Source organism: Sminthopsis crassicaudata, chromosome 5 (assembly GCF_048593235.1).
Source record: "Sminthopsis crassicaudata isolate SCR6 chromosome 5, ASM4859323v1, whole genome shotgun sequence".
NCBI lineage: Eukaryota > Metazoa > Chordata > Mammalia > Dasyuromorphia > Dasyuridae > Sminthopsis > Sminthopsis crassicaudata.
Window position 1 is genome coordinate 262,729,752 of NC_133621.1, and position 17,522 is coordinate 262,747,273.

Consider the following 17,522-nt stretch of genomic DNA (forward strand, 5'->3'; position numbering starts at 1 on the left):
GCAACAAAAGGGAGCCAAATGATTCTTCTCTCTGTGGTTCTGAATTGCTCAGAATGATTGCTTTTGTATAGCTGACTATTCCAGCCCTGTACTCTCAAATTACCCCATGTTTTAGCCTCCATCAATGTAGCCCCAAGTTCTCTTAGCAGCTTTTCTCAACATTTTCGTACATAGGCCTTTCTCCACAGGTTAGGAAGAATATAACTAAACATCCTAAATAGAAATTAACAAAAGAAAGATTAAGAAGTTGGGTAAAAGGAAGCTAACCTCTATCACCTTTTGAGATATAAAAATTCCAACCATTTAGCACTAAAGAAAGCTTTTACAGATGGCATTTATTATTCTTATTATACAGCTTCAATTCTTTTGTTTCTCTCAAAATAATGATCAGTTTTAAGTTTTTGCAAGACATATGAACTACACTAAAAAAAAAAAGCATCTCTATAAACTCAAGCTACAATTGTTATCATTTTGTATGTCTCTTCATACTTGAAGTTTCTTTTGTTTTAACATTCCTAATAAACACTATTTTTATAGAATTTAAGTTGGCCTTTTTTTTTTTTTTAAGTCAGCTTGTTTGTCATCCTATTACAAAAAGTACTTTCATCAAGTATGCATGTGATTTGATGCCTCTGGGGCAGTCATTGAAACCAAGACATCCTGGGTGATCTAGCTTTCACCATCAAATGTTCTTTTAACAATCTTTTAGAACATGGTAATAGTTCATGAAATAACCATTCTATTTATGTTGACAATAGCTTATCTAGATCCCCTAAAGTAGTTTCTGAGTCCTGACTATGAGTAGAGCTTATTCCGGTATCTGAATCTGTATCATTGGTATAAGAATGAAATAATTTTTGAGTAAAGTGAGAGCCAGCCACACAACTACTGGTCCCCTCCAGTCCTTTCTCCCTATCTTCATTAGGTTGGCACCCATCTTTGTTGCTGAAATGAAGTGAATTCAGTTCTTCTGACAGGAGGTCATATTCTATTGTTTTTCTCTGAAGCAAAGAGTCATTGTATTTAATTTCTTTCTGGATGCCATTTAAGTGAGAATGGATTTTCAAGCCAGCTTTCATACTTTTCTCCAAATCATACTTAATACTTTCCAAGTTTTTCTTTTCTAATTCTTCTATAGCTGCCCCTTCTGAAGAAACAGAAGTTTCTTCATTCACATCTATGCAAATACTTTCGACTTCTTGCTCGATTTCAGCAGATAGCTTGTCAATAAGCAGTCTATAATATTTCAATCTTTCTTCCAGCTGTAAAATTCCTTCACTCTCACTCAGATAGTCAGTTATCTGATTTTCTTCTTCCTTCATATCTTTATGTTGCTTGACCTCACCAGGACTGGGCATTAGATAAGCATCCTGAACATAATTTTCTCCCTCATATTCTATCCGATCCAGATGAAATTTTGCTTCACATTTCTCAATTTCCAGATCTAGTTCTTTCATTCTTTTGACCTGCTGATGAATTGTGTGGTCCTGAGAAATGATCAAGTGTACTAAGGTCTCCATACTGTCTCGGTCTTGTATAACAGAGTCCTGTTTAAGTTTTGCTAGTTTCCTGAATGTTTTCCTAACTATCCTTTTTTGCTTATCTAGTGGCAACATTTTCATATAGTTGGCTGGACTGAGGTCCCATTGTTTTTCTGCATTTTGAACTAGTTTTGCTTCTGCTGTCCTCCATAATGGAACTGGAACCAAAGCATCTGTTTTAACCAGGACAAAGTGCATGTTTGGCTGTTCTTCTCCCCACGCCTTCCAAAGTCTCAGGATTTTTGTGAGTGGAGGAAGAACCCGCTCTGAACCTCTCCATTTTTCAATAATACAATAATCACTGGGTTGTCCAAAAAGAAATCGTTTCTCTCCCAAGGTAGCTTCATGTTCTTCAAGCAAAGCCTGGATTACATCAGCTGCTGTGGTTCGTTTGGTCAGTCCACAGACAATCTTTTCTTCTTGGCAAACCCAAACAACAATTTCTTTCTCTTCTATATCCATATCCTTTGGTGGTGATCTAAAATGAAAATAACAAAGAATATTATCCTTCTGTAATCCCATATGGGAATTTAGAAAGGTAGCTGAACAATGCTGCTTTTTCCAGTTTTTAGGAAATTTTCATCAAAATATCATTTTCCAGGCTATGTATGATAAATAGCCTTTGGTTATAAAGTGAAAAATAAAAGAGAAAATGCATAATTGACCACCAATTGAAATATCATAGTTTTTTCCATTAAATTAAACCTTTAGAAATAGAAAAGAATCTTAAGCACCATCTAAATCCAATTAATTTTCCAGATGAGGAATTTGAGAATCATAGAGTTTAAAATAAGCTGCTCATGCTAACATGCCAATCAGAGTCAGGCTTTGAACTTCGATTCTATTACCCTACAACTTGTCCTTTATCTCATTGTCTTCCACCATACTGTCTGCCATTTGATATCACAGAATTTAAACCTAAAAGTGACTAGATTGATCTCCACCAGAACACATATGATTATTGATTTAGAGTGGGAAGGGCATAAAATGTCCTGTCCAAAGTCAAACCAAGAGTAAGTAGTTCAGGCTACATTATCATAGAATTAAAGAACCATGCTTGGAGATCTCAGAGGCCATCTAATACAACTTCTTCATTTAGTAGATAAAGAAGCTGAAATTTAAAGAGGTTAAATAATTTGACTGATGTCACATAGTAAGCATTTGAAGCAAGATATGAAAACAGGTCCTATTATTCCAGAAGTAGTGTTTTCATTTTTTATTTTACCTTTTCCACTGTTCTATACTATGTCTTCTGCTTTCAAATTCAGGAGATTTTCTATTATTTTATGCTTTATCCAAGCTCTATTTTTCATAAAGGTCAACTAAAGTCCTTTTTAAAAAGAAAACAAAAACAAAACAAAAAAAAAAAAAAAACATGGCACAGGGGTAAATCCTTAGGTTTGAAGTCAAGACATTTTTCCCTAGGTGAAAATCTATCTACTATTATATATGTGGTCTTAGACAATTCTTTCTCCCTATGTATCTAGGCATTCAACAAATGGTAAAACCATGGAATGATACATTTAGAGATAGAAAGGATTTTTGAAATCATTAAGGAAACTGAGTCCTAAGAAGCTTTAGTGATTGACCCAATCAAGGCCATAAGTGGAAGAGCCAAGATTTGAAATCAGTTCCCCTGATTCTAAATCTAATGTTCCTGATTGTATTAAATGATGTCCAAGAACTATTCTAGTTCTAATCCCCTTCCTGAGGCTCAGTTGCTTTATCTTTAATATAAAGGATTTGGAGTGGTGGGACTAAGAACCCTCCCTACAAATCTCTGTGAAGAGAGATGTTCATCAGGCCTTTTAATAATTTACTATGTTGCTGGAAATAGGAAAATTGGAAAAAATCAAAGGTTAAGTGACTCTATAGGAGTCTCAGTCAAAAATGGGGGAAGAATGATCATATACTTCTCCCAGGACTACAAATAAAATTTAAAAAGCAGATTTATTCCAGATCTTCCATCAAAGTTTAACTGCTACTCTTGTCTATCATTACCATTATTGTTGTTATCATACCTGAGAATGTGGAGTCATTAAAGGTCAGAAAACGTAAAAGGAGAGAGCAAGGAGGATGATCAAAATCATGGCATATGTAACATTTTATAGAAGTGAGGCCCTGGAGGAGAGAGGTATTCCTGACAATATTACCAAGGCATTGGCTCTGTTTTAACTAGTAGTATAAAACTTAAATAGAAGCAGGGGTCATTAAACAGCATGTAAAAATTTCTGTGAGCAACATATTGATTAGAAGCAAAAAAAAAAAAAAAAAAAAAAGATTTGTTCTATTATCTATATGTTTTATTTTATTATTTCCCATTTCATTTTAATCTGGTTCAAAATACTCAAGTATTAACATGTGATGCATAGACTAAGTATTTGATAATCTCTAATTTACACTAGAAGGATTTGGATATTTAGAAAGGAAATTTGGGGAAGGAAATTCGGATAGATTTTGAAGTGAAAACATCATTCATTGACTTCCATTTCCTGAACCATAAATTAGAAGTAGATTAGGTGGCTTCCAACATCCATTATAATTCCAGATCTATGGTCTTTTGATGGCAAAAAGATTAACAGAAGTCATAGATGTCTTAAGAGTTTCATAGTTCATATTAATAAATTATTAACATATATAAATACACATAGCAGATGTGCATATATAGTATTTTAATATTTGATATGTATATGTTTTCTATGAATATATTACATTTGCATATATGTGAGTATATAATTCATATATATTTATATATATATATATATATTTATATATTATTGAATACATATATATACACATATAACAATGCAGGCATCATTAATGTTCACCAGCCTAACAAGTCACATATTTTTGATTATGTAAGTTGCACCTTAAATATAAATCAAATTAATTCTTTAGTCATATTTATTTGAGTGATAAATAAAAAAGATATAAAGAAAACACATGCTGATATTATTTCTAATTATGTAGAGGCAGCATCCTCCACAGAGGAAAGCATATTGTATTTTAACTCATATTTCAGTTAATCTCCCAAGAAGTCAATTACTTTAGATATAAAAGTAAGAGATTTAGGTACATGAAACTCTTGATCTGTAACCCTATGTGGGAATTTTCAGTAACAATTGATCTATTTTTAATATTGTATAAAAGTACTTATTGCATAATATTATAAAATATTTACTCAATTTGTGTGAATTCTAGAGGAAATAAAGTTGATATGCCTTAAAATTTAGATTTTGAAATGTTTATGATAAAGTAGCAATAGAGAAACATTCTTCTTTTTCAACTTTATTTTTAAAACTTATTGTTAAAATGAATGGACTAATGCTTTTTCTCTTCATACAAAGTTGTGCTAACACTTCTAAAGCAAAGTTTCAGATAAGGTACACAAAACTACCTGATGAAATTCAGTCTGTTCTAAGGAAAAAGTATACAGATAACTAATTTTTTTACAATTGATGATCCAAAAACTAGTTGGTTTACTCCCATTTTGTTTTGTAGATGATGAAATTGTGGTAGAATTATTTCCAAATTCAGGTCAAGGGGAAATTTCCAAAATTATGCTCAGTATTTTAACTTAGGAAAATCATTTCCAAAACTAGGTAAAATTAAAAAATAAAAAGCCCATTACTGATGACCTAGGAATCAGTTTGTAAATCATGCAAAATTTTTCCATTTGTTTTCTATATAATGTCATGCATTTATTCCAGATATTGCTATTCAGCTGATACTTCTGTTTTCCAGAAATCAGAATCACTTAGTTCTAGATTTTATCAAATCTAGATCTCCTCCAAACCTAGTATCTCCTCTCCACCTTGATTCCCTTTTGTAGAGATCTTATAAGAAGCCAATGAGACTATTTAGCCCACAACCAGATTCACAGGTTCATCTATATTACTCTACCCTATGAGAGCTTAGCCTCTGTGGGGGAAAAAAAAGGCAAAAAAATATTCCATGCATGATCAAAATTTTTGCTGCATATCTCTTTTCTCTCTCTAAGCTTAAGATTCTCCCTTCCTTTCTGATTGATACTTCTTAATTAAAAAACAGTTCTGATGGACTTGTCCATTAGATTAGCTTAAAGTCCTTATCTTGATGTGCTGTAATTAATAATATAATGCTAATGCTAACAATTCAAATTTACATCCTTCCTGGTGGACTTTAGAACACTTTACATATATTATCTCATTTCATCCTTGAGACAACCCTGGGAGGTAGATACTACTGCTATTCCCCTTTAATAGTGGAAGAAACTGAGGTTAAATATATTGGATTGCCTGCTATCTAGGGGAGAAGGAGGGAAAATTTGGAACACAAGGTTTTGCGAGGATCAATGTTGAAAAATTACCCGTGCATATGTTTTGTAAATAAAAAGCTTTAATTTAAAAAAGGGGAAAAAAATGAAACTCAGGTTACATTATGCAGTTCATACTACTGATGTTGAGTTTGAGCCCAAGTTTTCTAGTCTCCCAGTCCAGTACTTTGCACACTACACCATGTATGCTTCTTAAATACTTAAGTAAATGCTATACTCAAAACTCTAAGGATAATTCAATAAATCATATGGCATCTTAATAGTTATTTTCATCCTTCCAACAACAGATAGCAGAAAAGTTAAAGGACCATGGATGTATTTTGAAAAACTCAAAAAGAAATTTTATATTTCTGGTGATTATAAATGTACTTTAGATCATCATAAAAGACATAGTAGTGTTCAAAGCAATAGTTATTAATAAAAACTACATGAAACCTGAAAAAAAAAAACACCACTGTCAAAGAAATCAGTGAGACTAAATTGAGGACAATTTCTCATTAAGTATGTGATTTTAAAATTTTTGTTTTGAGAACTAAAAAATCATGTCTTTAAAAACACAAAGACAGAAAAAAGTAATTAATTACTAAGTATTTAATTAAAAAGTAATTAAATTGGAAAGTGGTCCTTTCTTCTTTTGTGCAATTTGATATTCCATTTGCAGTGTCTGGCATATAGTAGGATCTTAATAAACATTTTGTGACTGACTGACAGGTCCGTAGGAAGATATCAAGGACTTGGTAACCCTGAAGAAAGCTCCTGGTCTTATCATGCCATATCTGGGTAGTTCAGGAAAAAGAAATAGAAGACAATTCCAAATAACTATAAAGGACACCAGCAGGTTCAACCTTACCTTTTTATCTTCCTGTCCCTGTCCCTGGGTGTTGATGCACTTATTCCAAAACAGTAATGACAATTTTTCCAATGAACTGAATGAACTTATTTCCTCAGCAAGCCTGAATCCAACTAACTGACGTAGAATTGAACACATTCAGTGAGACAATTCATTGGTCAACCTCAATTAGGAAAGTCTCTGTTTCTTGTCTCCCTTCAGCATATGGGGTATTTAGTAGGACCTTCACAATGAAGCCTGGGTCAGTTATCCCCATGCTCTTATGAAACTAGGACTTTGCTATCAGGTTTCACTGCAGGACAGGAGAGGGGCTATGAAAAAAGGATGATTATTTTTGAGGAGCATTTCTGCCAGTTGGAAAGTTGCCATAGGAATTCTGGACTAAACAGTCCTGAGGAAGCAAGAGACATATGGCAATACAGATGTGCTCCACATAAATGAAGCTCCATATGAAATAAAAAAAAAAATTGACCCTTTCAAAAAGACTAATTAGGGAGTGATCACTTTACTCCAAAAAGAACATGACTCCACCAAAAAAAAAAAAAAATCCTCTTCAACATTTCTTTGAAAATACTTTCTATACAATTTAAATAAGACTTAATTCATATGTATATCTGGAAATACATAAGAATTTATTAAACACCAACTGTGCTCAAAGTCTATTGGCATTGCCTTGGTTAACTTTCAAGACTTCTAGAAGATCCTGTATATAAAATATACACAAACTGAATACAAGGAAATTTGTATAGGAGAGAGAGTACCAATCTATGATCTGAAAAGCAAAGCTTTTTGGAAGATAGTGTGGCAGGATACATAGAACATTACTAGAATAGGAACTAAACATAAAATTCAAATCTTGCCTTCAACCTCTACTGTCTGGGTGACCAGAGGCAAGATACTTTTGAATACTTCCATATGCAAGATACTTCCATATCATTGGGATAATGCTACAGAAATGTGATAATGATATAGATTAAAGGATAATCTCAATTTGAGAAAAACTCACAAACTTAAACAATTATGTTTATATCTTATAAATTGCATCCCAAACACATTCATGGACATGGAATGTTTTGCCTATGAGAGGATTTACTTTTAGAACATAATACAATAATAAAAACTCAGAATTAGATGAAATCTCACATATCACTTGAGCATGTGACATTTTCCTTTCTTTTTTGTACTGCACTAATTATTAGGAATTTATGCCCCCCTCCTCTATTAATCCAAAATTTATCTTCTAATAATTTTCATCTGTTCTTATTTTGGCCTCTGGAATCCCATAAAATAAATCTAATCTTTCTTCCATATAGTAACTTTGCAGATATTTTTCATAAGTATTATTTCTACTAAATCCTCTATTTGCCATGCTTAAAAATCGTACTTCTTTCAAATGAGAATTCTGTGGGTGTCATTTCTGCCCTCCTCTGGGCACATAATCCATTATTGAGTCAGTTTGAATCAACAAGCACTTTTAAAATGCTTACTATGTGCTGAATACTACATTAACCACTGGGAACAAAAATAAATGAAGAGAAGTAGATATCTCTTAAGAAATTTTCATTCTGAGAGAAATAATTATTAAATAACCATATATTGGGGTGACCCAGGATTTTCCCCTTCCTTATCTGAAGATTAGTACAAAGCTTAGTTCTCTGAATGGCAGGACAGATAATAAAATGAATTTTTGGAATTCTTACCCCATCCAACTAGATCATTTTACAAAAAATTTGATCTAAGGTGAATTTTGGCCCATTGTGTTCCACTCATCCAAGTCTTAGCAGATTCCCTCTCCTTCTTCCCCCTTTTTTGTCCAGATTGTCCTAGGCAGAGGCAATTCAGATAAGAGATAAATCTTTTTGTCTAAGACTGAAATATCAGATTCACATCTGATCACCCAGCAGCTCACCTCTCATTATAAGATTCATTCTTTTCATCTTGTTAAACATCAGAGTTGACTGCCTCCCTCAGGAGCACTCACTCTTCCAAGGGTATGTAGGCACTGAGTGGGTTCTATGAAGGGTCTTGGCATGGGAGAATTTCATTGATTCCTTTTATTAGCACAATTAATAACATGATTAATTATCCAGAAACTATGTCTCTTGAACTTTTTATACATCACTATTATAATAGGGAAAATCCAATTGAACAAGATAATAAACACTTTTTAAGCATCTATGGACCAGCAAAGAGTAGGTACTTAATAAATGCTTATTGGTTAATATTGATTGACACAATGCTAACCTCTGGGGATAAAAAGAAAGGGAAAGTATTCCTACTCCCCCCTTAAAAAAAAAATCAATCTATGGGGGAGACAACATGCAAATAGCCATGTAGAAACACAATATATTTTATACACATATTTGATTAAATATATATATTAGCATTAAAGAAGATCACCTTTTTTCAGAAGGTGAGATGTTGGTTATAATTTGAAAGAAGTGAGGGAAGTCATCAGATAAAGATGGAATAAGAACATGCTAAGAACAGAGGGCACTTAGTGAAAGACAAAACATTAAGTATACAAAGAATAACCAAAACATCTACTGCCACCCCTTCAATGCAAATAGATATATGAAAACAGGAAATAAAGGAATTGTCAATCTCCTTCCTAAAACATGGAATCTAGAACAATATCTTATTCCAGCTTGAGAAGACAGAAGTGAGGCTATAGGTTTTCTTTTCTGGGTGTTATATTTCTACTTCCTCCAGCTTTGGAGTCTACATCTGACATTTAAAAGCTTTATGAATTTGGGAAAATAACAATCTCTTAGTGTTATGGGCAGTTTTATAAGACAAGTGATCTAAAGCTGAAGTTAAAGTAAATTTTAGATCTTTGAACTTGGAGGGGAAAACTGCCTCCTTGTTTCAATATAATTGGTTCCTTTAAATCCTATTTATTTTATTTTATGTATTTAAAAACATGATTCTGAAGTGACATCCATAAATTTCAACAGTAGCCAAAGAAATATATGACAAAAAGATGTTGTTGAACACTTACTTTATCACTCAGACACTCAGTTGCCAGAATATTTCAGTGAAGGTAGTTTCCACGCTGACAACTTATGGGAACCAGAAAATTAATAGAAAATTACTCTACAATAGAGTAATATACTTTACACTCAATTTCCAATCATTATCTTCTTTTGAGGTTATGACAGTGATTTAGCAGAACAAAAAAAAAAATAAACTTTGAAATGAAGATGACTAATAATAGAAATAATAATAGTTAAAATTTACTTATTGCTATAAAGCACTTTACAGACAAAAGATGATAAATTTTAAAAAGAAATCTTAATTTTTTTTTTTTTAATGTTAGCATATTACGAACAAAAAGCCTACCACAATTCATCTTTTATTTGTATGGTCAGCATGATTTAAACGCTGGTAATTTTTATAGTCTGACATATAATCTACAAAAATTGAGCCACTAGACTGAACAAGTTCAAAAGTAATGACCATCCATTACTAAATTTTGGCAAGAAACTTTCCACACCTAGTATGTGCTTCATCATGTCTAAAATCTCCTTTATGGTATTGTTTGGGTTTTGAAAGTTGTATTTATTTCATAATCCTACTCTGATTGGGTTATTCATTAATTCTTTAATTCATTCAGCAAACATTTATTTAACTCTATGTGTAAGGTCTGGGCAAGTCACTAAACCTCTTAGTGCCTTAGGCAACCCTCTAAGACCTAGATTGCTAAGAAGATTCTCATCTGCTTTGGTAGAGGGAGTATACTCACCTGGGAGTTTCCTATAAAATGAAATCATATGTCCAGTCATAAATATTGTATCTCATAGTGATATGAAGATATCTATATCTATATCTATATATCTATACCTATATAGATCCATATCTAAATATAGATATATATGTGTATCTCTGTATATAATATTATCTACTTATGTATAATTTTATCCCTCCTTTCAAACTTCTGAATTTTATGTTAATAAATCCAGGATCACAGAATGTCACAATAAGAAAGAACCTCAGCAAGCAACTATCATAGTGATAATGATTATGATGATAATTCTTTCTACAACATCCTGAGAAATGGTCTTACAGACTTTGCTCGGAAACTTCTGGTGACATTCCAAATTAGAGCATAATACTTTTTGGATACCCAAAATCTTTAGCAAGTTTTTCCTGACCTTGATTTGTCTTTTTTAAACTTCTGCTTATTGCTATTAGTTGTCCTTTGGAACCAAGCAATACAAATTTAAACCCCTTCTATTTAACAATCTGTGAAATATTTAAGGATGGTTATTTCATTATTTCCAGGCCAAATATCTCTACATTTTTCAATGAGTATTTCTGCAGGATAAAAGTGAGACATTCCATCATCCTTATTATTCTAACCTGATCAAACTCAGCTATAAAAGTTTTCCAAAATGGTATCACAACGAACTGAGCCCATTTTTTTTTTTTTTTTTGGCTATGTTCTAATGACAACCTAATGATAGGACTTTTGCTTCCTATTAATGGATTCCATGGCCATCTTAAGATCTAATTGTCTTAAATATGAAAGTGTGTTTAAAAAGATGGCACATATTTAACTTATATCAGATTGCTTACTGTCTTGGAGAGGGAGGGAAAAAGAAGGGAGAGAGAAAAATTTGGAACACAAAATCTTACAAAAATGAATGTTGAAAACTATATAGGTATTTGGAGAAAAATTGAAGGAAAAAAAATCTAATTGTCTTTCTTGGCTCCTACAGAAGTTATAGGATGTTGTTATCACTTTGAATTCAATGAATAATAATAATTACATTGTTGATAATAGCTCATATTTGCATATTACTTTGTAGTTTCCAAAGTACTTTCTATTTCCCTAATCAACTTCACATTTTATTACATTGAGAGGCAATTATTTGCCCAGTATGTTCAATTGTAAAATGGAGGAAATAATAGTAGTTACCTCACAGAGTTGTTGTGAGGATTGAAATAATATTTGTAAAGCATTTAGTATCATTTAGACTATCATTATTGTGACTCAAGCATTTCTGACTCTTTAAGTACCCTTTGGGGTCTCTCTTGGAAAAGATACTAAAATAGTTTTCCATGTCCTTCTCCAGATCATTTTACAGATAAGAAACTGAGGCATAAATGGTTCACATAGTTAGTGTCCAATCTCAGATTTGAAATCAGGTCTTCCTGACTGCAAGCCCAGTATTGTATTCACTGAGCCACTTAGCTTCCCCATAGTACATAGTAAACACTAGCTAAATCTCTATTCCCTTTTCCATTATCTAAGAAAATAAAACCCCTAGAAAAAAGATTTATGTTTCCTTGTCTGTAATATATAACCCCAATTATATGATCTTCAAGATGTTTTACAGTTTTAAGTATCATGCCAAGTAACATTGGAGATTTTGTATTTTCATAGTTAAGTAATACAAACAATATTTTCAACTCATAGCACCTGTAAAGTTGGTGTTGGGAAGATCTGCTTTATTTTTCCAGCTACATGTGAATAATTTAGGAAAACTTTGATAACTAAAGAGAAAAAGAATATAACTTTGTCTTTAAAACAAAGTCACTGAATTTAGGTTAGGATAAAGAATAGGGCAATACCCTTGTGAGGAAACTTTGTAATGCAGGTCAGCACCTTCTCTGCAATTTATAGTTTTAAAAAGTTGCCTAAAAATCAGGGAGGTTAAATAATTTGGTCAGAATAACAAATCCAGTGGGTATCAGAGATAGGAGTTGGATAGATCCTAATGCTCTTTAACTCTTTTCCATGCAATTTTTTTTGAGAGTATCTTAAAAAATGGACACATTGATCAGGGAAAGAGATGTGAGATGGGGAGGAAGGAAAAAAAATAATTGATGTGATACTTTTTGTTTTTTGTTTATTTGAAAGGAATAGTTAGTGCAGAGATTTGCAGTTTCATGTGCAATGATCTTTTTTTTTTTTAATTGTACTGTAAAAGAAATAATTTATTTACTCCATAAATTAAAAATAAAATAAAATTTAAAAATTTCAGTCATATAATATTATTTCTTTTCTATTATTGTTTCTTTTGGGGGGAAGGTAAGGCAATTGAGGTTAAATGACTTGCCTAGGATCACATAACTAATAAGTGTTAAGTATCTGAGGCCAGATTTGAACTTGGGTTCTTTTGACTTCAGGGCTAGTGCTCTATCTAATGTGCCATATAGTTGTCTCTATACTATTATTTCTTGCTTGGTTTTTAGATACTGGGTTTAAAATTCATTATTAAATTTTTAAAATAAATTTGAAATTGTTCCACAATTTAAATTCAATTGGTACATGATTTTTTGATAAATTATTAAATTACATTTTCAAAACCCATAGAAATCATTATAGTGTAGCAGAAAGAGTATTATATTTGAAACAGGAGGATCTAAGATCAAATTTTAGCTCACATCCTCATTGTCTACATGACTTTTGTAGTTGCTATTCTTCAGTCATTTTTCACTTGTGTCCAATTTTTCATGACCCCACTTGGAAAAGATACTGGAGTGATTTTCCATTTCCTTCTCTAATTCATTTTCCAAATGAGGAAACTGAGGCAAGATTAAGTAACTGATCCAAGATCACATTACCTGCTAAGTGTCTGAGGTCAAATTTGAACTCAGGAAGACTCCTGATAATAGCTGCCTCCCATGACTTTATACTAGAGATCTAACTAATCTCTCTAAGCCTTAATTACTTTGCCTGTAAAATAAGAAACTTGGTTGAGTTAATCTCTAATGTGCTTTCTAGGTTTAAATGCCATGATCTTAACTAAAATAAAGCCAAGCTTCAAAAAAGTGTGTGGTATATATATATATATATATATATATATTTGTGTGTATATATGTACATTAAATATATATAATTATCAAAGATTTTTAAATCTATTATCTAAAAAGCAATTGGTTTTAGACAATCTGTGTCCTTAAAAAAATATGAGATTCTAGAGACTATAACTATAGCTAAATATACAAGTATGTGTGTACACATAGAGTCTCTTTTCCTCTCTCAATTTCCCTTCTCTCCCTCTCTCCTTTTCCTCCCTTCCTCTCTGTATCTCTCTGATTGTCTCTTTTTTCTTTCTTGTCTTCTCTTTTCTCTCTTTTTTAATATTTCTAATATATATGTATATATATATGTATACACACACATATATATACATGTATGTATGTATATGTATATATATATATATATATATATATATATATATATATATATATATATATATATATATATATATATATATATATATATATTATAGGAAATTTCTATATACACATAGAGAGAAAAAGCCAAACAGTTGGAGATTTTATCTTAGTGGTGTGTGTCTCTAAAGAAAAGGTCATATCTAGAAGTAGGTGGGACAAGTTCTCTGGCACTACCTACTCTAATCTCTTTATTATTTTAGATAAGGATCTTGAATCCTAGATATGCTAAGTTATTGCCTAGGATTATCCAGGTAATAGTCTTTAACTTAGTTCCTGAGAATCCCTTATTAAGTGATCTTTCCCTTAGGCCACAATTCCAAGAGAGTAGAAAGCAATAGCTTTGTATAGCTATTCTACTGCTTGTGAGCTAGGTCACCTGGCTAAGGAAGCCTCATATTTTAGATGACCTTAACTCAATTAAGTTTCCATGCTTTTGCTTCATGGGATTTGTTGGGAATGAAACCTGCCAACAGGTGTTGAGCTTCCCCAAAGCTTATTAGTCTTATCCTTGGACTAAAGTATTGAGTCCATTATCAGACCTTTGCCATAAATTATTTTACTCTCAGTGGGAAATTCCTTTTACTAACATATATTGGTATCCTCTCTGAAACCTATAGTCCTGCATTTTAGAATCTCAATTCTCCTGAACCAGAATTGAAAAAGTAAAACTGACAGCTGGATCATGACATTGACCCTGCCAAATCACCCTCTGCTGTTACAAAACTCCATGGCAGAGCTTAGGCAGATGGATGAAGTGAGCAACCCTGAGACCCAGAGGCCTTGGAACGCTGCTTCTGTGTCTGAAAAGAACACAAACCTTCCATGATAGCCAGCTTAACTCTGTTTTTGAACTGACCCAAGACTTTAGCAAAAAACCAATTAAAATAGCTATAGATGAGTAGATGAAACTATTTATTGGTAGATTGTTCCCACCCTTCCTTTATCTTATGAATAGATAGGTTGCAAAAGTACATATAACTTGGTTATTTTTTCCACACTGAATGTCACAAGTGGGAATTGGATACTAGCATAGCTCATAAAGACTATTATTTATTTAACACCTTTCTCCCAGAAGAATTCTAAGTACTCAGTAAACACCCATGAACCAATCGGTTTGGTATAATATGGCCTATGTAACACATCAAGTAAGTTTGCTTTTTTTCTTTTCCTATCACACCCACATTTTATTTGCTAGCCAAGAGTAGGATTAAAAAGAATGTCATGCAAATAGTACTATTATTAGTAATGTGCTAACATTGTAGGATATGAGGAAAAGTTTAGGATATAAGGAAGAGGCAAGCTCTAGCCACAGTACCTTCCAAAGGACTTCTGGGACTCAGATTTTGTTGTTTGTCCTTTGTTTTTGAAGAGTTTGCCATAGTAGAAAGACAGCATTACTAGAAATCTAAATACCAGATTAATATTCTCAATAATAAGATGTATTGTCATGGGAAAGTTATATGCTTGTACAAGCCTTGGATACCTCACCTGATCTATGAGGGTCAATTCCATTTCACTATTGTTTGTTTATCAGGGGTTCTCAAACTATAGCCCTCGGGCCACATGCGGCCCACTGAGGACTTTTATGAACCCCTCCAGGTTATGGCAAATGGGCTGAGGGGCAGAGACAGAGTGTGAGGTTTTGTTTTTACCATAGTCCGGCCCTTCAACAGTCTGAGGGACAGTGAACTGGATTTGTTCTAAAGCTAGTCTGAATATTGCAACAGCATGGAGGAACTTTGAGTGGAAATTCTGTCTGCTGATACAGAACAAGGATATCTTCTTAAATTATAATTTTAAAGAGTGACCTGATGTGGGAAGAGATTGGTGGGAACTATCTGAGTAACCAAGGAAGGATTTGAACCCAGCCAAGGTTGGCATTTTCCCATTACTCAAACTGCTTCTTATGTGGCTACTATAAGAGAATATGAGATTGTGGATATGTAAGGACTGGTACAAATGTTGTAAGCATTCAATACTAGCCTGAATAAAGTTACTATTATTATTGTAGGGAAAGTGTGCAACAACTCAAAGGCTCAAAGACTATCTCCATTTGTAGAAAAGCATTGATAATAAGAAAGTCATATTTATTCAAAGTTTGCCTAATCCGTGCAGGGTCTAGTAGCTCCCAGATTCCCTTAGAACTAGTTATTTTATATTTAGATTGAGAAATTCAGTTTGATTTGGAGAAAATACTACTTTTCTCCCCTAAGAAAACAGCTAGATAATTTTTAAACTGAAGAGATTTCAGATAATGTTTACTTTAATTGGTTTTATTTGTGTCACAATTCATTTATTAATTTTTCTAGTTAATGGATTCCATAGGACAAATCATTAGCAGACTGTTTACTTTGCTAATTGATTTATAGGATAAAAAATAAAAACAGAAAGGGATTTTAAAGGATAGCTAGTCAAATATCCTCATTTTATGAGGAAATTGAGGTTCAGGAAGGTTTGGTTTCTAATTGTCCACTTAGATTGAAGGAAAGTATCCTTGGATTCTCTTATGCATGGGACTTCTAAAACAAGTTATTTAGTCTTTTCAGTCATTTCTAGTTCTTTATGACATCATTTGGAGTCTTCTTGGCAAATATATTAGTTTTCCATTTCCTTTTATAGTTCTTTTTGCAGATTAAAAAAACAAAAACAAAAACAAAAACAAACAAACAAAAAAAAAAAAAACCTGAGGAAAACAAGGATAAGTTACTTGCCCAGGGTCACACAGCTAGTTAGTGTCTGAACCCAGATTTAAACTCATGAAGATACCTTCTTGATTTCAAGCTCAGGGCTCTGTCCCCTGTACCATCTAGCTATTAGGTTTGGCTATAAAAAGGAGTGGGAAGTCTGATGTCATGGTAAGAATACTGTTTCTACAAACAAATGATCTGTGTATTAATTCCATTTTGTCTCTTGCTACCAGTGACTTTGGGCAAAAGACTTATTTTCTCTGAGTCTCATTTTCTTCAGCTGTAAAAGGAAAGAGTAGACAAGACATCCTTCCAACTTTGCATCTATAAGGCAACTAGATGGCCTAGTGAATAGATTATAGGATAAAGAATCTGGAAGGCCCAGGCTGGAATTTTGTCTCAGATACTTATGAGCTGTGTAACCCGGCAAATCATTTACACTTTTTTGTACTCCAATTTCTTCATTTATAAATTGAATTAGTTGGACTCAATAAATGATTTCCAAGATTTCTTTCAGCTCTAAACATATGCCCCTGTGATATGACCTGTCAACAATAGCAAACTGAATTAAACTAAAAGAAAGATCTTTAAATAAATATGTTGCTTGAGAGAATAGACTTTTTAAAACTTAAGTTGAATTGGTTTGTCTATTTGTAATGTGTGTCTCATAACTGAACTAAAGGAGATCTTAATAACTGAAAAAATAGAAACTCCAGTGTACATTATGGTCTTCCAATTTTTTTTTTTTTATTACATCTTAGTAACAACTGAAACCTCAATTACATTTATTAGGAAATCTTATTTCACCAAAATTATTCTCTTTTAATGACCATTCTAAATATATAAGTGTCTGCATTTATATATAAAAACACTCCTTCCATAATTATATAGTATGCATTTACAGCATTCTTACAGACATATGTTATATGTGCCTATGA

The 17,522-nt window shown here is 32.5% G+C and overlaps 1 protein-coding gene across 1 annotated transcript in view; it reads right to left on the minus strand.

Annotated features, from left to right (window-relative positions):
- Positions 1-495: 495 nt before the first annotated feature.
- RASSF9 (Ras association domain family member 9) overlaps positions 496-17,522 on the minus strand; it is a 44,307-nt gene continuing 27,280 nt past the window's right edge. Inside the window, exon 2 of the mRNA XM_074270910.1 lies at positions 496-2,019. Within this exon, the coding sequence (XP_074127011.1) occupies positions 744-2,019 (1,276 nt within the window). The 3' untranslated portion in view covers positions 496-743. The remainder of the gene's footprint in view (positions 2,020-17,522) is intronic.